The sequence below is a fragment of the Trachinotus anak genome, unplaced genomic scaffold (genome assembly GCF_046630095.1).
Source record: "Trachinotus anak isolate AG129_WGS33_773 ecotype Australia unplaced genomic scaffold, CSIRO_AGI_Tana_v1 ptg000004l, whole genome shotgun sequence".
NCBI classification, from domain to species: domain Eukaryota; kingdom Metazoa; phylum Chordata; class Actinopteri; order Carangiformes; family Carangidae; genus Trachinotus; species Trachinotus anak.
The window spans coordinates 5,207,278-5,234,717 of record NW_027273855.1 but is presented as its reverse complement, the minus strand read 5'-3'; the positions used below and the strand labels follow the sequence as shown (position 1 = coordinate 5,234,717).

The window sequence follows — 27,440 nt, the reverse complement described above, 5'->3', positions numbered from 1 at the left end:
CTTGCACTGGCCAAACTCTACCGACCATGCTTGCTAGCAAAACAGAGAAAGCATGCTTTCAACAGAGCAGCAGTTAGTACAGGTTAATGTATAAACAATGCCATACAATAACCAGCAACCTTAACATGCTCATAATTTACAACTAAAGCTGCCTTACAGAAAGTTACATTTCATGTAAATATAAATTATCCCAGGAACACTATGACATTAACCTGACTTCATGAACAGTTTTAATGCAAAACGATGATGTATGTCCCCAAGTGACCGGTGAAGACGGCACAGCCATCGGCCAAAGTTCCACCAGTTTCTATCTGTGCCAGTTAATTGGCCAAACCAATCAATTAGTCGACCTCTAATTCAAAGCTGCCTAATTTGGCTTTGACATGAGCATTTGCTGTATCAACTCACATTAATCAAAAATACTTGAGGACTATCTCACAAGATCCTCTCACTGCTTCACTTCTAAGAGCCACAGATCCAGGCCAAGTTCCTTAAACCTTTGATTCTGAATCTTTAATACTGACAGTTAGAAGCAAATCTGACTTTTACATTTTGATGAGATACTTACAGTACTACTTTGTTGCACAGTTTGATTTTGGCTCTGATTCCAGCGCTGTCCTTTTCATACAAGGCAAACCAAACAAGACATTTTATTTTTAATTATGAAACTCATTTCCCCAAATGTCACTTATGCAATCCTGGCTGCAAGGCTCTTGATAGGTTTTGTGGGAAGCCCTTTTGAGAATTGCAGTGAAACTATTATATGGTGATCTGGCTGTCTGTGCTGTCTAAGCTCAGGACAAAATATATTTGCCCTTTCTCTCTTTCTGTGTGTGTTGCTCTGTTTAATGATTAACTTTTAGGCCATCACTCACCAAGAAATACTTGCAGAAACAGATCCAGTTAATAGAAACCTGTGACATCAAGAGTCTGCTGCTTATTTGCTTATAAATATACTAGTTTCATATTGACCAACTGCAGTAAATATGTTTGCAAGCAGTGCTGTTGATGTATTTTCAATTACTCTATATTTGGGTACAAAAGTAAGTGTTGATTTAATAAAATTATGGTAAGCTGCCATGCATTGATTGTGCTATTATAAACCTAACATGGCTGTGGGGTGTCAATAGAAAACAAATTTTAAAGTGTATAATTAAAACAGAGGGGGTGAAGCATTGCACTGGCAAAGTATTAGTTTTGACAGCGTTAGTTAAAAGGTTATTGCTGCTCAGCTTCTCTGGCCTCTGGTTTCTGGCCCTTATTCTTAGGACTCTGCTAACCCATCACCAAACAGTATGTTAAGAAACTTTTCATAAAATTCCAAAAGCTCTAATGCTGAATCACTCAGTTTATATGAACTGCATATCTGAACCTACCAGGCTTGTTTACAAAGAGCAGTGAAATAAATATCTACTAAAGAAAGACTTTCAGTGTAACTTTTTGCGGAGGAAATTCGTGAAGTTTGCCCCCTTCACTAATAACTGCTTCTGAGAGTTTATAAAGTATCTTCAGGCCAAACATCTATAAACAATAAATACATTTTTCTTACCAAAATGTTTATCTTCTTACTTTGCACTTCCTCAAACAATCTCTTTGCACTTATAGATGTAATACTTAACACTGACACTAAGGCTTCCCACTGCACTGCTGCTTTACTGATGTTGCTTTGGATAAAAGCATCTGTTAAATGAGTAAATGTAAATGTAATTAAAATAATAAATAATCTGCCACAGCATTACAAAAGATCCACTGTCCCAAAAGTTAGTCCACTGTCCCTTTTAATTCAACTGAAAATATTTGTCTGTGTGGTGCTGTAGATGTGACTGACTGTCCATTTTGAGAGGTTTTTAAAACTGACTGAACAACATGCCCTTCCTATACAACCCAGGCAGTCTCTCTCCCTCACCTCCTCAGATTATGACCGCAGGAGCAGGAGTGACTCAGGGCTTTCCAAGAATAGGATTCCCTTTGACAACCACCAGGCGCCCCATTTCCCTGCATCTGGCCTTGGGCAGTGAGAGAGAGAGAGAGAGAGAGAGAGAGAGAGAGAGAGAGAGAGAGAGAGAGAGAGACAGAGACAAGACAAAAGAAAACGAGATTTCAAACAGCCTGGTTTTATCTGACGAGACATCGACAGGGAAGGGGTGGAATAAACTGGGTGCACTGTGGGAGAGACAGAGGCAGCTGGGAGCTGCAGGTTAGGCCTCAAGCTGGTTGAAGGGAAACAGGCCCAATGTGCATCCAGCCACCACTCTATCCTCTTACATAATGTCTCAAGTTCAATATAGCGCTGGTCAGCTATTTAAAGCACTGCTGTCTAGGCCCACTGACAAAAAGGTGATATACTTAGTAGCTGCAGCGCAGCATGAAAGCCTCTGCTAGAGCTATATTGGTCACAGACAAGCCCTGGGGTGTGGATTTTGGTAATGTTGCAGATATTTTTAGCCCAGCTGATGATTGGGGGTATTTACATGGGGTGCAAAACTTGCACACACCCTGATGCTGGATATTTCACTGCTCCGTGCAGCACCAGGCAGTCAGCTTAACAGAATTAGCTAAATGACTAACTTAGGAAATCACTGCGCATGTGCATGCAGTTTGTTTTCAACACTTGCTCATAAGTAACCCACCAGAAGCTGACTAACTGATTAACACAAATGCTGGTGGTGATACGACAAATGGTCACACGCTTTCAGGGTAGTTAGACAATTGTCCAAATATGTAAAAACAACGAATAGCACAAAGTATCCATAGTTTGTGGCTTTTTGTATTTACATGGAGTAAATATAAAGACTTGTCAAACACAGAGGAGAAGAGGCTCCAAGCATTATTGGTTAATAATTAACTACTATATTTTTTCACAGACACATCCAACCTTTTTTCAACAGACAACCTTTCTGGAAAACAGAAACTAGTAAATACACACTGGACTTCCTGCCCGAAATGGCAAATCCAGATTAAGAAACAGCACTGAAAAAGAACATTTGTTGTACAAGAAACAATTTTTTAAAAATGCAGTTCTTTGAAAGTTTGCCTGACATCTGTGCCAACATTTGGCAACACTCACTAGTATGCATAAGATTAAATTAATGAAATAATCTCTTTTTCAGTGTGGATTGAATGCTGTTCTGGAAAATACAGTATGTTTAACATAAAAGTAATATTCTTTACTCAGATGTGATGAATAGTGTCAAATGGTTCTAGGTTCTGTTTTTTCCACTCAATAATTATACAAAACAACTGCCTTCAACAACAGGGATTTTACGCTTTATCAGGGACAGCACATTACAGATGTGATTCACTGAGGCGTTTAGTCCAAAGGAAACTGTTACTGATCACAATCGTGTTATTGAAAGCAAATCTATGGTGATACTTGGCTAAGATTTTCCACCTCTCATTTACTATGCAAAACTAAGGGCACACTAGTTTGAATGTAGAGCATGTTTAAAACCTACACACTGGAAATAACAAACGATTACTTGCTTTTCTCCATTTCAAGTCTTTAGAAAATAAAGATACAGGAATTGGGCTCCCAGTTAAGATGAAATAAACTAACTGAATTGATCACTTTTGTATCTTATAATCCACATATGCTATTAGTTTGTATGTCTGAATGACTGTATGATAAAGTTATTTAATTGATAAGAAAAATAATTATTTGTTCCAACACTCATTAAGTGACAACATATGCGCAATCAAGAGAAATGTCAATTTCAAATATCAATGTACTGCATAAGCGCTGACCTGTTGGCAAAGAGAAGTTAAATGGTAAATACTAGTTAGTGGACAATCGCTCTGTTCCTCTTTCCTAGGAGACTCATTTCATCAGACAAAGACAGCAAGAGAATCACATTCAAATGAATGAAAATCAGTGTGACTTAAATATTCAAAGTCATTTATCTACATGGCTCAATCTGAGAGAAATGCAGGTCTGATATGTTAAAACATCAAATATTTGATGTACCCCAGGAAAAGAATATCCTCTATGTTCTCTCTTTTTAAGAACTTTACCCTAAAATGATGAAGCATACAATCTTTAAGTAGCATTCAAAGATCACGGGCATGCGGAGATGACAAAATCTGAATGCTTTGTCACCATTGTTTTCTGGTGGAATAAAATGAATAAAATGCAAAACATGTATCTGGAAAAAAAAACTAACAGTTGGTTCAGAGCACTCCTGGAAATGTTGGCAGTGTTATCTTATTCCTCCACATGGGCTGTTGTTTTCCTGTCGGCTTATCGAGAAAACTGACTCACTGTTCTCAGCTGGTCAAATGAGTTTCAGTGACAGACGAGGTCTGTTCCATAAACAAAGGGGGGCAGAGGTGGTTTCCAATAGTGGAAAGTTTGTAATACTACAAGGAAACAACTGGCAAAATAAAAATGGAATAGCGGCGTAATGTGATTCTGCATCATTACTTCTTTCTCTGGGCCTACAGATATACTGAACACATTACAATGAATAATCATTGTTACGTTGATGGTACAATTACTGTAATGGACAGTACAAATGGTTCCTTTATGACTAAACTGCCACAAATCTTCACAACAAAAACAATTAAAAAAAAAAAATTGGTGGAAATTCCAGCCCTCCCCAGTAGCATAATGAACTAAAATCCTTCCTGAAATGGGGAGTCTGAGTGATACTCTCATCCACAGGACAGCAGGTCCGTCAGATCAAGATGGCATGCATTGTAGTATTGTTCCCCTGTGGTATTTCAGCTCAGGAAGTACAGAACAAGCCACAGTCATATGTGTCCTGGCCGGCGACAAACCATGGAAACTGGCAGCCATGAAAACAGCTTTTAACTTTGTCTCAGTGTTTTCCTCTATCTCTGATCTTAGCCTGCTGGTGGCTTTGGCCCCTGGGACAACTCTAGTGATATTGTGAGAAATGATCTCACAAATAGGTCTGATATTTTCAGCGTTTTTTGCCACTATTCTTATCTGTTGTGTAACATTTTATTCACCAGCCTAATTGGGATTTTGACCAAGAGGAGCCTACTTTTACAACTGTGGGTACTGGTCACAACTTTTACCAAAGTGTAATTTTCTCCAGTAATCAAATCACACAAATGAAAATATCTGGATGCTGATTAAGTATGCAGGAGTGAGCCACCTACTTAGGGTTAACATGCATATGCACACACACAATTTGAATAAGCTCTTCATCTGTATTTTCACACACACATAACCACAGGGGTCAATGAAACTGAGAAGACTCACCAATATCCTTGCAATAGTCAGATGGATAATCAGATACTGCAACAAGTTAACAAGGATTTGGATTGTAGCTGATAGCTTAAGCAAAGTGGAGCCACACGTAGAACGACTTTAAACAAAACTGGGTACGGGTGTATGGATGGATCCTTCCTACAGGTGTACCAGGAAAAAACGCAATGCAATGGACCATGATTATGGAAATGTTGTGTGTTAAAAAAAAAGGTTGTAAAGGATTACATTTTCCTTCAATGCCCCAGCCAGCCTAGCTGCTTTACTCTTTCCAAACTCCCTTTGATGTACCGAGGCCTAAGCTATATCCAGCTAGATTCTATTGTGAAAAATGCTATTTTGCCAAATAACATGGCCAGAATTCAACAGGCTTTGTTCTGTCAGGGGAGAAATAAATGCTTTTTTGTATTTTGAAGCTGGACTAAAATCAGTAGGCTGGCTTTTCAACCTCAACATAATTATTTCACCACTGCAGTTTTTACCTACCAAAGGCATAAAAGACACAGCAATAGTCACATGCCAAACATCATGCGATACAACACATCTCCTATCTTTTCCACCCATATAGCCGTGGACTATTTGTATCAAGTATAAACTCTCTGATTGCTAACATTGCATTTTCATGAGTCCACAACAGTCATAATGGTCATAAGACAAGCCAAGTGCTGGAGGAAACATTTCAGAGGTCACCTTGGATAAAAATCTATACCAGGACAATCAGTTGTTACGCTTGAGCAGAGTATTAGTTATGACGAGGGCTAAAAAGAAGTGCCAAACTTTAAATAGCTGTATTTCATTGCAACATTTCATATGCCACACCAAAAAAACTCTTACAAAGCAAAAAATTCAATTCATGATTGACTTTACATGTATTCAGCAGGTAATATTAGCTTACTGTGTATTGGAAAGTACCTGGAAAGAGCTACTTAGAATTTAATCCAACTTAGTATGAACCAAAAACACAAAGTCTAAATAAGTACTACACAGTGCACATGTATCCATTCATGTTTGTGGCATTCAGCACACAGTAACTACTTAATTCTCCACACACTAAGCTGGTCAATGTTTCAGTGAGGTCTACAAATCATTACTAGTGCACAGATCTATATGTGGTTAATAATATATACAGGAAGACTACCAAATAGGAAGACTACCAAGTTACTGTTGGCAGTAAATACACACCACAGGCGTTTATGAGTCACACAACACTTTGTAAACCTGTTAGTGTAAAGCAGGCCACTGTTTAAAAAAGGTTAATTAGAAAAACAGAACAAATGACTATTTTATAACTATTCCTAAAGGGACTGGAAGTATTAGTTTTAAATTTAACATGGGTATGAATTAGGTTATTGTGTTTAGCTAATGTTAGTTATTGTTTTTAAGCTCCAGCCACTAATTACATGAGCACTTGACTTGTTTTGTGGTTCTTGACAATAAATCAGTGGAGACCAGAAACTAATGCTGCTGTAATACTCTTATAAAAGTTTTTTGGTTTTTTTCCATTGCTGAAATGCCCTTTTAAATTTGTTGTATGTTTTGTACAACTCTCCCTGTGTAGGGCTTAGATTCACAGGAAGCTATAAGCCAATTTCCTGCACTGTGCACACACAGACAAAGCAGGAGGACAGAGACAGAAAAAGCCTATGGCACAAGATTAGAAAAGTGTAAAGACTTCAGAATAAAACTTCTGTTGTGTGTGAAATTAAGCGTGAGGAGTTATTTTCACAGTAAGTGAGAGGTCTGGCTAAGCTGCAGCTCAGACACAACTTGCACCCTTCACAAATACATGCACGCAAAATGTGAATTAATGTAAGGCGTGAGAACAGAGCAATGTGACGTCTATCTCAATTCAACTGGTGTTTCACTCTGCAGCAGCTCGCCAAATTTAAGAAAAGGCTTTGTGTCACCGCCTGAAAGTCTCTTATGTAACCCCCGGGCTGATTCACAATTTACAAGACAAAACAAAATATGAACCAAATGAAGCTACTTTGCATTCATTAAAAAAAAAAAAAAAAAAACATGTGTGTCTCTGTTTCACTGGATCTGCGGCACGAAAAAAGTTGAGGCGCCCCTGCTCTCACGCTGGCAGCCTCACTTCAATCTCGCCCGCACAATCTCTGACTGCCCCTGCAGTGTACAGCGGCTGAGAAATACAACGGCGCCATTAATGACAGACTTAAAAAAAAAAAAAAAAAACACACACACACACACACACACACACAAAGCTCCACTTTACCTGCGAGATGTCATAGCAGTCTCTAAAAGCTGTCAAGTGTCCTCAAACGTTCCCGGTCTGCCTCCGCGGAGTCGCTGTTTAGAGTGAGGGATGAGTTCAACCTGCGTGTGGAGCAACACAGGACTACTGACACGGCTTCCGGTTATCACCTTCAAAACAAAGGCCGCGTTTGTAGGCTAACTTCAAGGCGAAAACTGACGCAGGTGAATTTTATGTTATGTTATTTTAATAACCAGCCATTGTAAATATTCCTTTTTATGTATTTCGTTTTTAATGTTTTTATCGCTTTTTTATTCTTTGTTCACCGTGGTGCTCTGATCTGTGCAGAGGAATCTTTATTCTAGTTTATTTTATTAAACAAAAGACAAAAAGATGACACAATGATTCTGTGCTTCATATAGAATTACAACATTGCTACAACATATGCTAAGTTGTCAACTCAACTTTTAAAATGATTGTACAACATCGTGTACATGTTGGAACCTACTATTTCATTTACAATTTTACCATTTAGGGAGTACCATGTTATTCATTTGCCAAGTTTGACCGTTTTACACTTGTATTTTGCATGACAAGCCTCTTTTCCGGTCCTGCTCTGACTAACTCCAGCTAACTTGATGCAAACCTGAAGAACATTGTTAAAGTTCTTGGTGACATAATCAGGTTAATATCAGAAGCTTTATAGCCTTTTATTATAAGGGCCCCTGAAAAATATGCATAAATAGATCATTACGTCCTCACCTCCGACTGGCTGACTCATGTTCCCAGCTGAAAAGAGGGGCCCACCCAACTGTTAATTAATTAACGAGTTAAAACAGTGTGTGACCATGTTGTGTAGATGCAGTCTATAGTGTAACATAGAAGAATACTATGTTAATTAATTATTAACAATGAGTAGGTACAAATATGAAAGAGCCATAATTTATTTATGTACCAACTGTTCAGGAGAATAAAGCAGTAGGACCGCAAAGCTTATAAAATGAAATAACTCACCTATTGTGTAGGGTAGTGGAAAATCAAGGCTGGTTGTGAATATTAATTCATTATTTTTGCCCAATGATTTATTTAATTTCCATCAATGAGGCAATAGCAATGACATTATGCAGTCTTTTGCAAGACAAAAGCTCTGCTATTGTCTTGTGAGAGATAAGGCATGTCTACAGCTCCTCCTCTGCTATACAGTCACGATGGGACAGCCGCCCAGCTCTGGAGAATGGTGTTGGTGGTGGGGGAGAGGAGTAGGAGAGGCAGAGCAGCACTGACGTCACCAGGCTGTGGTTATCAGTGGAGGTTAATCTACTGGGGGATGGATGGGCTTATGCAATTGTCTGTGAGCCCACAGGCTTCACGTCTATGGATTTGCTTTTCCACTGTTTGACCTAGTGCACTGCTGCAGCCTACAGACAAACACTGAAATGATGGAACGCAAATTTCTCCTCTTTGTGGAATTTCTGTTGTCAGTGCCAAATGCAATGTGCTTCAAGTAGGATAGATGTTTCTGAACATAGGGTTTATTGTTTGGGTCTGGTGAGCAGTTAAAATGATCCTGTTGCAGAGTGGGAGGAGGTTACTGTCTGATCGATACCTCGTGAAAACTGATGAAGAGGGTGAGAAACAGCTGAATACTGGAGTAACACTGAGTGCACTTTTAGGGTTTAATGGTAAATGTGATTGATACTAGACTGAGGGAGTTGAAAAACAAAGTCATTACCATTTATTGGGTGGCTGAGATGCCCTTTGTATATCATGTGTTTGTTCAAAGGATGAAACTATTTTGTGCTGCACCCACAGGCACATATTTTAGGAGATAACTAGCTCACTTTTGCTTCTGTATGTGTTGGAGAAAAGGGTCAATCAAGCTGTGTTTTATTGTTTGTATATGCATTTTTGTGTTTGGAGAGGTCTCACAAATAATGACGCCCTAAAACATTGTAATTGTGCATTGACTATAATAGAAAAATAATCTTGATATTATAACCTTAACCTCAAAGCTGATGCTTTAAGGTGAAGTTGTGAAGTGACCATTGGCTCTATAGGACTGTGAGGGAGAGTGTAAGCCTTGCAACCAGTAATTCTTGTTGCGTGGTAATGTGTATATTGATTTTCAAGTGTATATTAATTTTAAAGACCACACTGCATCCCAATAATAATGACACTTTGACACACAATACAAATGAATTCCAACAGTGTCCTCAAAGATTTTTACACCATACAGAAATAAATGGAAAACAATGGATGCCTGTAAGAACAGGAAAAAATATAGGACATTCAAACAGAACAACAGGGCCTGATGAATGATTAAGTGTGATGTAGAAAATTCATCTTCTAAACCACTTGTATGGTCCTTAAATAAGTGGAAGAATGATTTCACAAACTATATTGGCGCTAAAGTTTGGGATGGAGAGGTATGACGATGTTCCTGGAGTGCAACGCGCAGTTTTTTGGGTTTTTTTAATCACAATGCAGACTGATGTCCTGTTGAGTCTGAGAGGGACAAATAGACTCAAGAACACAAAGCCTAGTTTCCCACCCAGGGGAATGGAAACCAGGAAGTCCCATCAACCCTGAGGTGGCTGCTTCTATAGGCCTGTGGCCTTTGGCCCCTTTTGCCTTGAGACTTGCAAATCTGCCTCTCCAAAGACTGAAAAAAATTGGGAAGGGAAACAAAGGGGACTTATACTGAGAGTGATGCAGCTGGACAGCTGGAGCCTTGTCAGGGAGAAAGAACTTTTATTACCATTTGGACGCAAAAAACTGTGAGAGAGGAACTTTGTTTCATAAAAGGGGGTGAAGTGCAGTATGCTATGGGGCTTTTTGGAAAGATTCCTAGAAGATAATTCAGGGGTTTTCTAAGAACAATTTCTTCCATCACTGATGATGTCGTGGTCTCTACGGGACTCTTGGGCCTTAGTTTGGCTTAAGGTGGAAGAGTTGATGAAATTTCATCTACTGAGGGCCTGAGTTTGTTGCATAATTCAAAAATCCACTTTGACCATTGAAAACACTTCATTTCCTAACGTGCGTTACAAAAAACACATCATTAAAATGTCTTGGCTGCTTCAGAGCTCTCACTTGTGTGTCTGCAGCGTCTCTCAGAGCCAGTCAGTTGCTCAACACATGAATCAAAATGAGCTTTCTGTTTCTTGGTCCTGTGAACCCTGTAACCCCCCCCCCCCCCCCCCCCCAAAGACATATGTCACCCTGAACTGTTTTAACCCTGTATAGCTCCCCTAAGAGTCACCCGAGCAGTGATCCCCTATTTCATTACTTAGTTATTTATATAAACGTCTTATTTTATTTTGATTATTGATTCCTGTAAAACCCTTTAATCAAACCACTTACACTTATTAACTTGAAAACAATCTTTCCCCAGAAGGATCCCTCACTGGGCAAAACTATTTCATCTACACCATTTCATAGAGTTTTAATTAACACAACACAAGATGCAGTGTCCTTCTCTGTCATTAGCAAGGAATAAATTAAACTCATTAAATCTCAGGCTTAATGAAAATGCTCAAGACAGACGTGGGATGTGCTGAAAGATATATAAAGCTGTGCAGCAGTTACTTTTTCCCTCTTGAATTCCAGGCTTTCAATTAGCAGTAAGGCACCAGAGATTGCTTTAGGTGATTTGAATTATAAGAAGTAAATATCACTGTAGCCAGAAATGCTGTTTATTGACGCGCGTATGAGTGTGTTGGTTTAAAATGCTTTTGATTTGTAAAAACACTGTTTGTGTTAGATGCCTCAATCAAAATGCGAGCTGAAACCTCTCATTAAGACACGACATAGATTGAAGTCTTGACTTGTGATTGCCTCAGCACACGCAGGTGCCTGGAAACTAACTATGAATCAGAGACTGACACTGTGAATTCATAAGATACTTGAGCTTCCCCAGGAAATTGTATTTCAGTTACTGCAATTTCAGAACTAACCTAAACCACCTGGAAATATATAGAAAATACCCTTTGATGGGCTCCATTCCATTCCATTAGCTCTTTTATTAGCTACAGAAGTTGTACATGAATATACCACAGGTTAAATATCTATTTGTTATTAGTATTAAACTGCCCCAGGGCGAAGGAAAAAGATATGAGTGGAATAATTCTGCAGTTTTCTCCATCAAGTTCTTGCCTGTGATCAAGGACAAATGGATGTAGTCTCCAGGTCTGAACAGTGAAGCCAAAGAGCCTTAAATTTGCATTCTATCTAATGACCATCAGGGGGCGACTTCACTGGTTGCAAAAAGAAGTCAGACTGTATTGAAGTCTACAGAAAAATGTCTCTACTTCTCACTTGATTTATTTCCTCAGTAAATGTTTTCCTAATGAGTTTATGGTCTCAATCACTAGTCTCAAGTCTTCTTCAATACAACAGGATGTTCATTTTTAAATTATGGTCCCATAATTTAGAGGAAAATAGACGATAAAGCAGGGTATTCATCAGGGCAAGGCTACTGTGTGATTGACAGACTGTGCCAGACACTGCTACCTGCCTGACAATCAGGATGGAGTACAGAGCGGTTCAGATCCACCCCTCACTCCTCCTCAGCTCCACCAAGATAGCAACAGCCAAATTACAAACTCAGGGCTTCAAAACAAACCAATGGGTGACATCATAGTGGGTTGCCACTTGCATTTGACAAAATAAACTTAACAAAAGTTCAACTTGTGTACTTTTCTGTGAGAGTTTTCAACCACATCTCTCAGTCTTCATCAGCGGATGGAGTTTGCTTTGTTGTCAGAGAGATCCGAAGATCTGGAAAAGCTTATTTAACTACTATTAACAAGGTCAAGAATGAACTTTTGCACTCAAGAATGTCCAATGCCCTGTCAGGCATGAACAAATATGCAAATATGTCATGAAAAAAACATTTTCAGTCTCAGAGGACACAGCTGGTGCAAGTTAGGGGATAAGACTTCCGTGAAAATATCATATCAACAATGGATTGTCTGTGTATCTGTGGCCTGATATATCTTATTCCTCTGTGCCATAGAGCTGCATTGTTGTCTAAAAACTATTAAAAACCCAGTGGGTGATATGTCCTTTTATTAACATTAACATAGGCAAGGATTCCCAAGTAAAGTTCAACTAACAAGGGTTTCAACTGCATTTTAAAGTCATGTTCAACATTGGTACTATAGTTTATTTTGAATGGTACATTTATATTTATCCGCAGCTGAAAATAGTCCCCAGCAAAGTTTACTCCTTTTTACTCCTGATTGAGTGATCATTGGCAAAAACTATAATGCCCAGGTGTCTAACGAAATTACTGAGCCTTTTTCAAAAATCAAAACATATATTCGTAACCCTCCCCTTTTTTTTAATAATTTTTTTTAATTTACATCTTCAGTAGCAAACACTGTGCATGGGACTGACAGCCACAATGTAGGGAAATTATACAGCATTGAGAAACAGACTTTGTTGGTTTTGATCTTTTTACAGGACCTCTTCATGATAACAGAAATATAGACTAGAGTGCAGCAGAAATTATGTAGCAGTTCCCTCGTCCCAAAGTCTAAGGGTTTTTTGAGTGGGTTTTTGATTAGATGGCTGAAATAAGATTAACACGAGCTCAAGACGTTTTCCCATTTTACTCTACGTCATAAAATGTCAGTAAACCCCTCAGTAGTGATTTCTTTAAGATTTTACATCTCCTAAAAAAGCTAAAGGAGACTACAGAGTTTTTTGGGGACGTTAAACATCATCACGACGAACAAGGAAGCCAGTCCACTCACCAGTCCACCATTACAGCCGTGTTGTGTTTATACTTGCCCTCTTACAAATTGTTACTAACTTTGTAAGAGGAAAGGCTTTTGTAGAAGAGGTAAGCGCTAAATCAAACTACAAGTTGAAAGTTTGGTGGTGATGACACTGAAGTTATCTGACAGTGCTGTAGTTGTAGTTTCTAGTTTGCAACATTAGCTTTTTACTTCTGGTGATTGTATTTAGGCTTCAAAAATCATATAATTGGTGTTCATTTGTGAAGATTATCCTGTTGAACAAAACCTGCAAGTAACGTAAACTTTTGCTTGTCACCGAGCTTATTCTCTGCAGTAATCCAAAAGCCCACGGCGAGGGAACCAGGGTGATGCTAACATCCGGGTTGGCTTACAAAAACCCCTCATCCCTGCAGCACTCAGTAACACCACTCTTAACTCTAGATGATGACGAAAATCAAGATGGCTGACAAGAATGGGCTCCATTTGGTTGACATTTTATTTCATGGTGGTAGGAACACAAGACAAAGGTCATAAAGTTAGTAATGTTCAGGTCATGCCGCTCTTACTCGGTGCACTGCCCTTTGAGGAGGTTTGCGCAGTCAGACAGTAGTTTACAGAGGCCAGACATGGAGGGTAGTCCACATGTAGACATAAATAAGAAAAAGAAGATAGATTTAAAAAAACAAACAAAAAAAACCAAAAACAAAACAGTAAATAGAATATTTTTTGTAAAAAGCCAGAGGAGACATTTGCAGAGGCCCCCTGGGATTTTTTGTGTATGAGCATTATTACTAATATAATTATCATTATTATTATGTATTACTCATTTACATTATGGGGATGAGGCTAATACACTGGCTAAAGTAAGGAAACGGTTATATGAATGACGTCTTTGTCACCTGCTCAGAGTTGAGGTGACCGGTTTTTAAGGCAATTCATAGTTTCCACCCAAACCATAGACTGAAATTGTCTTTACTGTTTTTGAGTCCATCCAAATGTACAAGAATCTCTCCTGTATTAAGTGACACCACCTGAATGGGTCAAATTCAAACAGCGTGGTAATATAAGACCAGTCTAAGGTTTATAGAGTGAGTGCTGGAATTTAAATGTGTCTTCAGACACCAGAGAAGGGGTTTCCTGGTCTGGTGTGGACACTTAGAGCTTGATTACACACAACACAGTTATAGCTTTAGGGCTATCCCTCCCCCATGTACATGAAGTATATCATTGTGTGGGTGAACAGACAAGTCAGACATGGTTCCAGTGTATATTACTAAAAACATAAACCTCCACAGATCACACATTTGCTAAATTTACACTTAAAAATTGCAGGGCTGTACAAAAACAGGTTGCTTGATGATTGAAGAAGGAAAACATAATTCAGAAATTAAGAAAGAAAAAAAAAATAGTACAAGACATGATACTCAACCACAAACAGGCATGATTTTGTCTTAGAATATTGCCAAGGTTCTCATATCAAAACAAGAGTGTCTTTAAGTCAGTCAACGCAGCTTATTGTGGTTCAGCAAAGACGACTCCACACGTTGCATCAGTTCACTGAATGTTACAGAATTCGCACTAGTAATACACAACTCATGCGTTGCTATGTTAATTTGCAAGTACTGTAGGAATATGCATCTTTTCCCATTTTGTGGCTGTTATGGCTTCAAAAGGTCACAACATCACAGTCTCTCTCTCTCTCTCTTTTTCTCTTTCTCAATCGCCGAAAAAAAGACTCCTCCAAGAATGTTCCTAAGTCAAATAGGAAAAGAAATTAAGTCTCAGGCAGAGTTTTCTTTTGAAGCGTTTGTGTTGACTGTTGTTTGACAGAACATTCCCAGGAGTAGTCGCTCTCCCCACGATAAGATCTCTCCTTGCTTCCTTTCTGTCTGTCCTTTTCTTCAGTCCTTGCTCTCAGCACCTCCTTAAGGTCAGATATGGTAACAACTCTTCCCTTATGCACCATTCAAGGTCCTGCAAAACTAACTGCTCCCGAGAAAAATAAAAAAAACATAAGACCAAAAAAGATACAGGGAATGAGCAAGCATAAAATATTTTCCCCAGCTCTATTGTTTCTGGAATTACATCAGTGGAAATGAGTGGAAAAAAAGGAACCTGTTTTAGTCAATGGAAAAAAAACAAAAACAGTGACATTTTTCAAATTAGAAAGCTTTTTTGGGAACAAAATGGAAATAAAAGAACAAACAAACAAAAATCCAGATTCAAACCAACACTGCAGAAGTGCATGCATTTATAGTGGTCATCATTAATTCATCTGCTGATTGTAAAACAGAACACACAATAGTACATGAGAAGCACAATTTTCCAAAGAGAACCCATCTTACATATTCACAGTCTCAGGTATTATTTATATACTCTATATTTATAACATTTATTCATGTCTATGATTCATGTTTTGACTTTTGACTAATGATATGCGAGTCATTGTGGAATGTAGCGCTCTCTCCATCATTGTAGTGTTAGTGAGTCATATTTCAAAACTAAAGCCTCTGATGGGATTCAGATCTGATCTGAGTTTTCTTAGTTTTTTTTGTTGTTTTTTTTCTTGTTGCTGTGAGATGGAGGCTGATCGAGTGGTTTTGACTGTGAACTTTCTCACTGTAGCAGCTTGACTGATATCTGGAAAGTCCCATTAGTTAAATACAGTGAGCTACTGAGGCTGAATGCAGAGTCTTGACAGTAGACGCCAGCTGGCTGCAGCATTAAAGAACTGCACTCACCAGCTGCAGGGTACACCACGTCCAGCTCTCACGGGGGAATGTACGTCTATATAGTCATGGATGTATAAGCCATGCTTGGGGAATGTGGATGGCAGATATGGCACCAAGACAAGGCAGTAACCAGAGATCATCAGCAAGGTCCACCAGTGTTCAAGTAATGAGCGAGGAAAAGGTGCAGGCTTTTTTTCTAAGTTGGTGTTGTCGTTTTAAGACAACAAAATAGGACAAGGATAAAATCTCTCTTTTTCACAGAGACGCCTGTTTTTTTTTCGAAAAATGTAAAGAGCCAGGGCAGTAAAGAAAAAAGGAAAGTGTGTTCTGTGAACGGAGGTGCAGAAAAAAAAAAGAACAAAATATATAAAACAAAAATTAAAACAACATATTCATTTTCTTTCCATATAAAAAGCAATGAAAAGTATACAAAAATAGAAAATAATTACAGCAGGAGACATGAGCGCTATGGAGGGAGCGGGTGGGAGGGTTTTCTCTTTTTCTTTTTTTTTCATTTCTCTCTATGTTTTGTCTCTGCCGGGTTATTTGGCGGCGGAACAGTGTAGTATTCTGGGGCTGTTTAAGGCGTCCTCCACCAGGTGGAGTTCCACGCCGTCCACCACCACGTCTTTGATGCAGCCAACAAAACCGGTGCTGTAGGCCTTGGGCAACCGACGAGCCACCGCCAGCTCCTCCAGACCACCTGACGGGAAACAGAGGGAGAGGTTAATATGATGATAAATCAGCTCCTGTACAAAAACACTGAAGAACAACTATCACAGAATAATTACTCCAAACTGAGCCAAGCTAGACAAATCAGCCCTCCAAAGTAGCAACACCTTTTACGTATTTTAAAGGGCTACTTCCGTTATAAAATGATGGTTCCTATATTTCCACTATATACTTGATTATAGTCAATTTTTAGGCCTTGTCTTTTGAACTCCATGCTCCCAGTTTCTGATGTAGGTTGTTTTAAAATTTTTGATTTCAAAGCTCAGTCCATGATATCCCTTGATGACATCATTCTGGGTTATTTTCTCAGCTCTTCCAGAGCCTCAGAAGACATTACACAAATCTGCATGACTAGCAAACTGATCTTATGTGTAAAATCTGTGGAGTGCCCCTTCAAAGATCAAACACCAGGATAAGGATTTGGATTTCATAACAAACTAAACCTATAAATGTCATCAAAAGGCTGCACCTGAGATATTTTGGCAGCAACATTTATTTATGGTACTAAAGCAGTTACTTGTCTTTGTCAGACGGCATTAGAGGCTTTGATTTCTCGCATTGATGACACCAGCTGATGGACATGACAGGATGACACTTCATTTGTCAAAACGCAGTGATCAAAGGGAACAGGAGCCTGCACGCCAGCCACAGGAGACTGAGTTAAGTGAGGCGAGAGAAAGGGCTCTTCTCATTTGACACAGTGCACAAAGTGCTCAGAAATGTGCTACAAATGAAAGGTGGTGATAGAGTATAAAATTATGACTATCATTCTCATTATTTTTAATTTGCTTCCATCTTTAGTGCTGTCAACACCCAAGAAACTTGTTCACCAAGCAGCATATTCAGAACTTTGACAGCTTTTCCTAAAAGTCTGAGTTCTTACAGGTGCAGCGCTTCTTCTTCTTGGGCTGCTAATCCACGGTAGCTACCACCGCTAACTACCCATTTGTTCCTTTATTTATTCCAAACAAACCAAGGACATGAAATATACAACTTCCTGTGTGTCTAACCTGTCAGACAACTTGCAGCCAGGTCAAAAGTTTTAAAGGGCCAATTCACCCAACTTGAAACAACTTTCAATCAAAGAAATAGTCCCTATGAAAGAGGTGACAGCATGTTCTTGGACACTGTTTCCGAGCAGCAAAAACAAAATACCACTGACCTCCATTTTAGTAGGGTACCACAAGAGTTCAGTCAGAAAATATGTCAAATGTTTTTGTTGAACTGGCCCTTTAAAGTATCTGTGAACTGGATGTAAGTTGACTTGCTGTTGTTCCTTTCTATCAGGCACAGGCAGTACAAAAAAAAGGACATTTCTTGATATAAAAACATCATGGATTTGTACTTCAAAGCAAATGTTTCAGTTGCTTGTTCTTTCCATTTTGCTTTGACTTCTTTTAAATGTTTAAAATATCTGCACTCACTCAGTTTTTCAAATGATCCAAACTTCTTTTACTGTTTTTTTTAACTGAGTTTCATAGTGTTTTTTTTTTTGGGGAGACTTGATGACCTAATTGCAGGGTGTGTGGCTGGCTCATTTTCCCTTTTTTGATGGTGTTTTGAGCTACTACTTTGGAGCCTGCACACCCAAAGTAGTCATTAGTGTCTTTCTCAATAAATCAGCATGAAAAGTCTTTATTCAGAATTTCATGAGAGCTGTTCTAATGGGGAGAGAGGCTGACCCTGGTTTTTGATGTTTTACCTGCTGCTCTCTCACGCCTTCTCCCTCCCTGCCGTCTACACTGTCAGAATCCTCCTGCATCCTCTTCCTTCCTCCTTCCATTTCTCCGTCTCTTCCATGTTTTCTCTTTTTTAATCTGTCAGGCTGAGGGTTCACATCCCCGTCGAGCTCTTTACATCCCCTGTCCATGCCCCCTTTAATCGGATTGTGTGCCTCCGAATCAGGGATCGACGGGGCTAATTTCATGCGAGTTACAGATGAATTAATGATGAACAGTGAAAAGGGGATTTAAAAAGGAGAAGGGCTCTCGATGGGAGGGCTGTGTGAGGATTATGTATTCTTGCTGCAGGGCTCGCTCAGCACCTGTTCCACTGCGCTGCCTCCCTGTGTGTACGCACGTGAGTGTGTGTGTGTGTTTGTACACATGTACCTGAGTGCACGAGCGCAGCCCTCTAACGTGGCTCTTAAATGTCACTCAGGTTGCCTCTGCTCTTCACCACTGTGCATTTTGCATTTTAAAGAACAGCCTGACTTTATTTCACTGTCTGTCCTCAATGTTATTTCCTCAGATGTTCAGTCCTGCCGTGCCATGTGTGTTCTTTCAGAGACCATTTCTCCGAGCCAAGTTCAGACCAAATTGAACTTGAGGCAGATAACGGGCTGACTCTGGCCATTTTCAATTCAGGAGAGAAGACAACTTTTGAGTTAGTCAGATAGCCTTTCATTTCTCAACTCAATACCTGAATAGGCATGGACATTTTTTTTTTTTTTGCACAAAATGCAATCTTTTTTCCCTGCCACAGACTTTGCTTATCCTCTGCAATGGCAATGAGTTCATTGCTCATTTTTGGCAGCCTTCTACCAGTGGCTAGGATGAAAAAGTACTACAGAATTACAAGTATTCCCCGAGCTTGATGTATTGCATTTGTAGACACATTTTCAACGTATGAATGACAGTTTTCTTTTTCTTTTCTTTTTTTTTTTTTTTAAACATGTGTGGGCACCTACCCAACCAGAGCGCTCCGTCTGTGTCCAGCTGTGTTGCTGCCAAAGGCGAAGACCCTGTTACTGCTGCCTCATTGCCAACCTGTAGAGAGCCGTCTCTAAGTGCTCTGCAGAGGAGAAAGAAAAGAGAGAGATGCAGTTGGAAGTTGGTCTGATGCATGGGTGTCAAACCGAATAGCTGTAAATTGCAGTTTCATTTAATCTGAAGCATCAAGACTCCATTCCTCCACTGCCAGCACACTAAGCACTCACATAACTGCCTTTGCCAAGCAGCATTCTAAATGTGCCTGTCTACCAGCTAACAGATGCCGTTACAGCACCATTAATTTTAGGTGGCTCTGTGTTGTGCATTAGTGCACACTTAAGAATTGTGACGACGGGGCTAATTCGAACCCTCTAAAGTGGGTTTCCAACGGAGAGAGTGTCATTAAAGGCAAGTCGCAAACACAGATAGATTTGTAACTATGTGAGCTCCATGCCACATGCTGCGATTTACACCATCATCAACATCCAAATTATATCATCTTCCAGCAACTCATGTGGTCTCCCTGTAAGCCTGGGATGGATTTGGCCAAATCCCCGTTTGAAATGGATGCGGCAGCTTTTCTGGGATCGATTATTCTTGCCTTACACAATGAAACCAATCTAATTATCCCCCATACTTCCATTCTCAGCCATGTTGAAAGCAAATGTTCCGCAACGATCACATGGAAAGGTGTTAAGTGGGTCATTTTCAAAGTTCAGGCAGTTCATTTGTTTGTAATAAAGGGATCCATTAGTGTGACATCACTGTGTGACTGCAAAAACCTGTATTTATCTATGTGTATACTGTAGACACATGCTGTGGTGTGAATTTGGAAGAGGAGAATATACACCACTAAAGCACAATGTCAACTGACATGACATGACATTCTTAAGAAAAGGGTTCCTGTGTTTGAATTTAGTTTTAAGAACTCCATTATTTACATTATTTACATGACAAATGGTTATAATCTGCCCTCTGAGAAGCACTATGTCTTCAGGGCAGACAGAACGCTGCAGTGAGTCGCTATCAGAAAGTGAAAAGTGGGGTGGGGGCTAGCTGGTTAGCGGGCTAACTTCAGTAGAAGAAAAGACAAGAGTTAACATCGGTGTTGTTTTCCACTGCTGGAGAGTTTGATGCTGAACTCATGACATTTCTTCTAGACTGGTGAGTAAACATCTGTTAATGCTAACGCTGGCTATGTAGCAATAGCAAAACCTGTTTTATGTCACCTGCCTAGGAACTACAGATGTAAATTAGTAAATATATAGTAAATAATAATTAGTAAATAAATCCATCCATCTAATCTATTTCCACATACATTATGTCTTGAAATAGGTTCACTATGTGTAATGACTGCACTGTATATATATAATGTATGTGTTTATTTTATTCATTTATTTCCTCACTAAATTTCCTGTAACGTATTAATATTTCCTTTAATATGTGTTGGGATGTTGCCGCATGTTCTTCCTTTTTGAACACTCATTAATGTGTCTAAGCAATTTGATGTGCAATGCGTCAGACTCATGCATGACCAGGCATGAAAATAACCTTAATCTGAATCTAATGAGAGTCATCTCAGTGCAAGGGATCACTGTGCAGCAGAGAATTCATGCAAGAGATCTCACAGTTTGCATCAACACAAATACAATATGGATTAAGTCTAATCCTGGTCTCACTGTAAAAGCCTTCCCTCCTGATCCCTGACTACCTGCCATCTCCCATCTTACCTGCTGGCCTTGATTCGTATCCAGCGGTTGGTGTCGACACGCACAGAGGAGCGCAGCACCACGGGCTTGGAGCCCAAGTCGTACGTCATCTGGACGTGTCCGTCCACGATGGCCAGGGCGATGTAGTCCGAGCGCTCCACTCCCTTCCCGCTCCACAGAACCAAGCCCTGAGTCGCCTCTGTGCGGATGCTCAGCTCAAATTTGTTCACCAGCAGAGCCTTCTCACTACGAGAACAGAAAACACATGAGTTAGCTCAGTGGTCTAACCCATCAGAAACAATTCTAATCTCTGCCGTAGCTGACACAGCTCGGGTGGTGCTAGTGTCATTTGTAGCTGCATATGTGAAGCGAGGGACTTCTGCTGCTGATTTAAGTATGATATATGGTTGTGTTTGCACATGTAGCCAGAAAGCTTTGTAGCTGGAGCTCTACGCTGTCTCAATAACAGAGAGACAGAGATTTTTCAGGAGAATCAGGAGGCAGACAGAGTTCAGCAGTAGCAGGGGGCTGTGTTGCTGTTAGCCTTCCTATATCCTACTGAGCCTGAACTGCATCACTCCTCAGTGCTTCCTGTGTGTATGTGTGTAAGTGTGTGTACGAATGTGTGCCATTTAGGCAGCTGTTTGATCTCAGTCCCCTGACTGCTACAGCTGTGAGGGTGATTTGGATGCAGAGACTAGTGACTTCCACCTATCCTTAAGAGCCGCTGTTTAACACTGTCACTGATGTGTGAGAAAAATACACACCCTGATGTGCCTCTACTGTACACCGTCGCACATCCACTCATGCATACAAAAACACTTACAGTCACACTCAAAGTCCCTCTGTTCTTTGTGAGTCGTGCGGAGATACAGTCGACCTCCACACAATCATGTTTGTGTGTTTACGATTGTGTGAGCGCGTCAATCAATCAGCATCTGTGCAACTTTCTGCACATCTGCCAAATGGATATACTTCCACCTTCTTCAATGGGTATTTAAACACAGAGACAAAAACAAGGTGACAACACATACAACAAAGAGCCTATGACATGGATTAAAAAAAACAACAGAGCAGCACAGAGCTGGAGACAAAGATTAGACAAGACAGACAACAAGACAAAGGAGTCAGCAAAGCAAACAGGGAGGCTCGTGGGAGTACAAACAGGACAGGAAATGGGAGATCATAAAGAGAAATTGAGTATGACACCTTCTCCTTTAACTGTAAGAAGTTTTTTCTAATTTTCTGTGAGTATTTATATTCAATAGGGAGCAAAAATAAAAAAGAAGCAGTGGGATGATATTTAGGTTTGATAACTGTTGGCCTGTGACAACCATGGCGGGTTCACCTCAGCAGAGAGAGGGAAAGAATCCAGAATCAAATTAGACTTTCTACTTCATAAACATGCTTAGGTTAGAAACTTTGACCTCCTTGATTAACTGAATCTGCTGAGGTAAACAGGGGAAAAAAAAAAGTATGACTTAAGAGCATCATATCTGTTTTTTCTCCAGTGAGAAAAAACACACATACAGATCAGCGAACCTTCTCCTGGCAAACCCTCAAAGAGCTTACAAGGCCCAATAAATCTCCATCGGAGCAACTTGTCAGTGATAAGGTCAAGGTTATTAAAAGTGCTGAATATATCATGAATAAAACAACACTGGCGCACAGCGCTCTAAATCTTATATACACCACTGACTTCATAGATTTCTGGTGTGTTGCTGTTTCTTCTTGTAAATAGAGGGATTTTATCTGCTTAAATGTATTCAAATTCTCTGAGGGCTTCTCAGAGTGCTGTCCTCCAGTACAGCTCTAGGTGGCAGTAGTGGTTAGAATAATAAAAAAGCCATCAGGGAGGAAAGCTACTGCAAAGAGGCTGCAAGCTCCGGCTGGTTTTGTGCCGTTATCAGAGCTCCGAACTTCAGAATTAATTGAAGCATGCGCAGCGGCTCTTTGTGATGCGTATTGCTAACTCTATCTCAATAATGGAAACAATGTTGTTTCCGCAGGCGGAGGATTTAGCCCTGTGAGAGGTTGAGGAGGGGTTGTCTGGAGAGCAGGGGAGGATGAGGAGGCGAAATGCAATTGGACGGCACCAAAGTCTAAAAGCTTTGAGAGACTCACCTCTGGTCAGATGGGTTCTCCAGAGACTCAGGACTTAAGGGAGCAGGGGAGAAAGTCAACGGCATGCAGTGTAAGCGCAAGAGGCCAGAAGGAAAGAAGGAAGGAGGGAAGGAGGGGAGGGAAGGGAGGATGTTGTGAGCTCACTGGGTGACTCACAGAGGTCTAGTTTAGACCTGGAGCTGCAAAAAGCATAACTTATCTGCTCTACTACAATATCGACCACGTCAAGAGTCGATAACAGCTGTTGTGTGATCATAGGAAGTGTGTAGCTTAGCCCTGATCACACACACCACAGCCATTAAAGGTGGTTCTCAAGGGAACCGCTTGGATCAGGATGGATGACTAATGCACCAAAATGGCCTGAGATCAAGCATTTTTTTTTTTTAAAAGAAAGTGAGCATCAATATTTAGTACATCCATAGTCAGTGTCCACACTGGTTAAAAAAAAAAGCCAACTTTAAGTCATTGTCAAATTATTGAAGAACTCCTTTATATTTATGGCACTGCATGCCACAGTGCAGCAGCAATTACCTTCTGTCAAGAGATGAAAGCAGTGAATGGGAAAAATCGGGAAATTGTCAAAAAATGGGGTCAACCACCATATCAGTAGAGAGTCCTGACCAGATGTGATTTGTCACTGAAATAATGGTGCTTGAGCAAATCGACCTGAGCTTTCGGATACGGGGCTGAGAGGTGAAGGAGGAGCGATCAAAGGGTGCTGTAAATAGTAACAGAAACATTAACCCAAGGTGAGCGTTTGACATTTTGGCCTCACCCAGCTCTTAATAGCCTCTTGAGAAATGTATTCATTTCCTTTACAAAATCAAATCATGCCGAATTGATCAGCACACCCTCCGAGTGCTGTGCCGAGACTCTGTTTTGCTTAGATTCACGCTCATTGTGGCTCTTAGTAAATGTGACATCCATTAAACTTTTGACAGTCTGGCTCCAAGGACCACTGTCCCCTCCTGCTAAGTGAGATTGATGCCCATGGCTAGACACTGCGGAGAGATCTCAATTGGAGGTCTAATCTACAAAGGGAGACAAATCTGTGATTAACATGCCACTGCCTCACTGTACGGCCGACTCTGTAATTATTCACAATTACACTTAGAGATCTGGCAAAAACGAAATGACAGAGGCCCTGGCATGGACTGGAACTCTGGGCAGAAACCAGTCAGCTTAATTTGAGCTGAATTCTGCTTCGCCGCTTTGTGGGATTCTTTAAAAAGAGGTTACTTACCAAGCTAATGAGCAGGAAGAAAAACCCTTATTAACTAAGTCATGACCGAGGGCTTTCCCAAGCAGAAACTCCTCAGCCACCAGAAACTAGGTTAAGGGGTATTTAGTATATCGTCCTCTTGCAGTTTTCAAGGGGTCCCATTCATTTCCCACATAACAGATAACATCATTCAGCGTGAAGTGCATGGCAATTTATTTTGTTTAGGAACGAGTTACAACCATGCATAAAATATTGCACATTCTTTGTATAGCAATTCATTTTCTCTGAGGGGGGGGGGTGAGCACAATGCTTATCATGCACCCATTCATGCTTCCCCCTTTGCACTGGAAAATAAAAGAGAATGACACTGCTAAATGTCTTTGAAATAATGAAATCTGTCAAATGAAATTATGGATATGGAGCTTGAATGTAAAATCTGACTTCAGCGGTAAAGATGATTTCTGTGTGGAAAATATGACAGGAAACTGAATGTACTTTAATCTCTTCAGTTGGGTTAACTATCAAAAATGGCTTCTCTGTTGCTGTTAGTTGGGCTTGATTTGAAGCTGGGCACATGCCCGCTCAAAAAGTCTACTTACTCTGGGATCTCATTGGTCAGTTGGCTTGAGTGAAAAGGAGAGACAGTGAAGGACATTTATATGAGACAAGACATGTGTGGACAGCGACAAGGGAGGTCAGGCTGAAGGACAGGACCAGGACACAACAGCAAGGATACACAGAAAGAAAGACACACACACACACACACACACACACACACAGACAGACACACACACACACACACATGTATCGGACAGAGTTCTTCCAGCCAGTTGTTTCTGAGTGTGTCTCCCTGAGAGTGTGATGATCTGCAGGCTCTGAACCAGTTTTCACACCTCTGAGTGTTTGCGTGAAGAGCTGCGCGATGAAGATATAAAGCCATATGCTTGATGTCTCTTCAGGTTCATCACATAAACATTTTTGTTTATGCCAACCTGGAGGCGCACTCTTGCCAACCTCGTAGATGGATGGAAGAGTAAAAATGTCTCACCAGCTGCCTGAAGGGACAGGATTTGTTTTGTTTTTTTTTTTTGTTTTTTTTGTTTACACCCATTTGAAAACCATTTTACACTTACATCACCAGCATTTTTCCTTTATAGGAAAAACAATCGCAGGCGTCATGTCTACTCCGATGCCAGTGTTATGGAGAACAGTCATATACACATTCAGAATAGGGTAAAAAGATTGATCATGCATGTGTGCTTATTGTCCAGCGTCAGTGTGAGCTACGCAGGAGACCACAGAGCGAACTGAGTATGCTCAGGGCGACACTCTGAGTGTTAACCGTCTTGCTAATTAGTAAAATCCTGTCAAAAGCAGAGCGCGACGGGCACAGACGGGGGTGGGGTGGGGTGGGGGGGCGAGCTATTAGCCAAGTGCCTAGTTCACCCTGAAGCCCTAGCACTGATGATATCATCTACACTGTCATCACAGCTTACCAAGGGAGGAGATGGATAGACAGAGGGGTTATTTGGCTAATAGCTATTACAATGGAGATGTTAGATGAAGCTGAATAGATGAGGATGCTCCCCTTGCCCTCTTCCTTACCTCTTTGTAACTGCGTTGTGGTACTCAATGAAGGTCCGCCCGTCGAAGGCGATGGCCTCGGTCTCTCCGGCAGACTTCTCGTAGATGGCTGTGAAGAAGGGGGCAGGGTGGGGTGGGAAAGAGGATTGTATAGAGGATGAGATCACACCAATCAATAAGACAGAGGGTTCAGTTATCAGAGCTGAAGGCAATGGAGTGTGAGCAAATGGGGCGGGGGGGAGTGTTGGTGCGTTTGTAGTTTTAATTAACGTGAAAGGGACACCCGACCACATGCACAAGGTTAATGGTGAAGGCAGTGACTGAGTGCGCAAGACAGATCGGGCTAGAGTATGTGTCTTGGCAGAGTGACATGAAGATGATGAAAGAGATGTGCAACTCTTGTAAAAGAGCTTTTCATGAATATTCAAGTGACACTTTTCAATCATTTTCATAATTGCTGCTTCAGTTTGAAATCAATACACAATAACGCTAACATAAAATAGGTTAACATGTCTAATACCAACATTATTACCTTTCCTAGACAGAGCACAATGGAAACAAAGGCCTACCAAGCAGAAGAAAGTAGAGTAGTTGTTCAATATCCACTGAAGCAAGCCAAGAACAAGCTGTGTTGCATAAAGCTTCACTGTTTTCAGTCCCACTCACGCTACATTTTGAAGGCATCCAAATGAATGCTAGGTATCCTTTCAGAGTAAAACCTAATAATGTTGGATGAGCAAATAGAACAATGTGTACAGTTACAGTGACTGACTGCCAATACACACAGCCAGTATAAGGTGGTCTCAAGCCAGCAAGTACTGCCAGTCATACCGATCCTTACAAAGATATCTGGGGTAATGAATTTGTTCATCAAGATGTCATGTAGCTCATTGACCTGCAGTAGGATAAAGAGAAAAGTGAAAAGGACAGACAGCGAAGATGACAGCGATACTCACTGTTCTGACAGTGTCCCCCCGAGAAACCACTGAGACAAACGCACTCGTAGGTGTCCAGCTGAGGGCTGCAGAGGCCGCCGTTGTGGCAGGGCTCCTGAGAGCACGGGTGGTCCTGGAACATGGCTACGCTGCTGGAGCGCAGTGCGTGCTCCTCTCTGAGGATGGGTGTACCCATCAGAATGATCTGGGAGCAGAAAACACAAGGTTGAAGAGGCCTCCAGTAATTTTGCATAAACACTTAAGGTCACTGTACTATTAGTTACAATGTCTGTATAATGTCTTCTGTTGCTCTGGGTGAGTTTTACCAAATCTGAGAATATAACCCCGATCGGGTGTTATCTTGGCTTGGGGACAACATATTTACACACAGAAAGGCTGCACTGAGGCATGGAGTTTGAAAAACTGGGCATTTACTACGCAGTGAGGGTCTAACAAAACTGGACTGTGTGGGTGTGGATTGATCAGTGGCCTGGGAACA

The 27,440-nt window shown here is 40.6% G+C and overlaps 2 protein-coding genes across 5 annotated transcripts in view; both read right to left on the bottom strand.

The window, feature by feature from the left end:
- The window catches only part of ptpn11b (protein tyrosine phosphatase non-receptor type 11b), a 46,514-nt gene extending 38,896 nt beyond the window's left edge, over positions 1 to 7,618 (bottom strand). Inside the window, exons 1-2 of one of the 3 annotated variants that reach the window (XM_071475411.1) lie at positions 7,470 to 7,579; positions 1,907 to 2,006 (exon numbers count right to left, since the gene is read on the bottom strand). In XM_071475411.1, the coding sequence (XP_071331512.1) occupies positions 1,907 to 2,001 (95 nt within the window). In that variant the 5' untranslated portion in view covers positions 2,002 to 2,006; positions 7,470 to 7,579. Of the gene's footprint in view, positions 1 to 1,906; positions 2,007 to 7,469 lie in introns of all 3 variants that reach the window. The other 2 variants (XM_071475412.1, XM_071475413.1) reach the window with 2 other exon arrangements.
- A 6,052-nt stretch (positions 7,619 to 13,670) lies between these two features.
- agrn (agrin) overlaps positions 13,671 to 27,440 on the bottom strand; it is a 251,176-nt gene continuing 237,406 nt past the window's right edge. For both annotated transcript variants that reach the window (XM_071475408.1, XM_071475410.1), the window contains 5 exons: positions 26,963 to 27,146; positions 26,028 to 26,115; positions 21,098 to 21,322; positions 19,346 to 19,449; positions 13,671 to 16,627 (listed from right to left, as the gene is read on the bottom strand). In XM_071475408.1, coding sequence (XP_071331509.1) covers positions 16,467 to 16,627; positions 19,346 to 19,449; positions 21,098 to 21,322; positions 26,028 to 26,115; positions 26,963 to 27,146 — 762 coding nt within the window. In that variant the 3' untranslated portion in view covers positions 13,671 to 16,466. The remainder of the gene's footprint in view (positions 16,628 to 19,345; positions 19,450 to 21,097; positions 21,323 to 26,027; positions 26,116 to 26,962; positions 27,147 to 27,440) is intronic.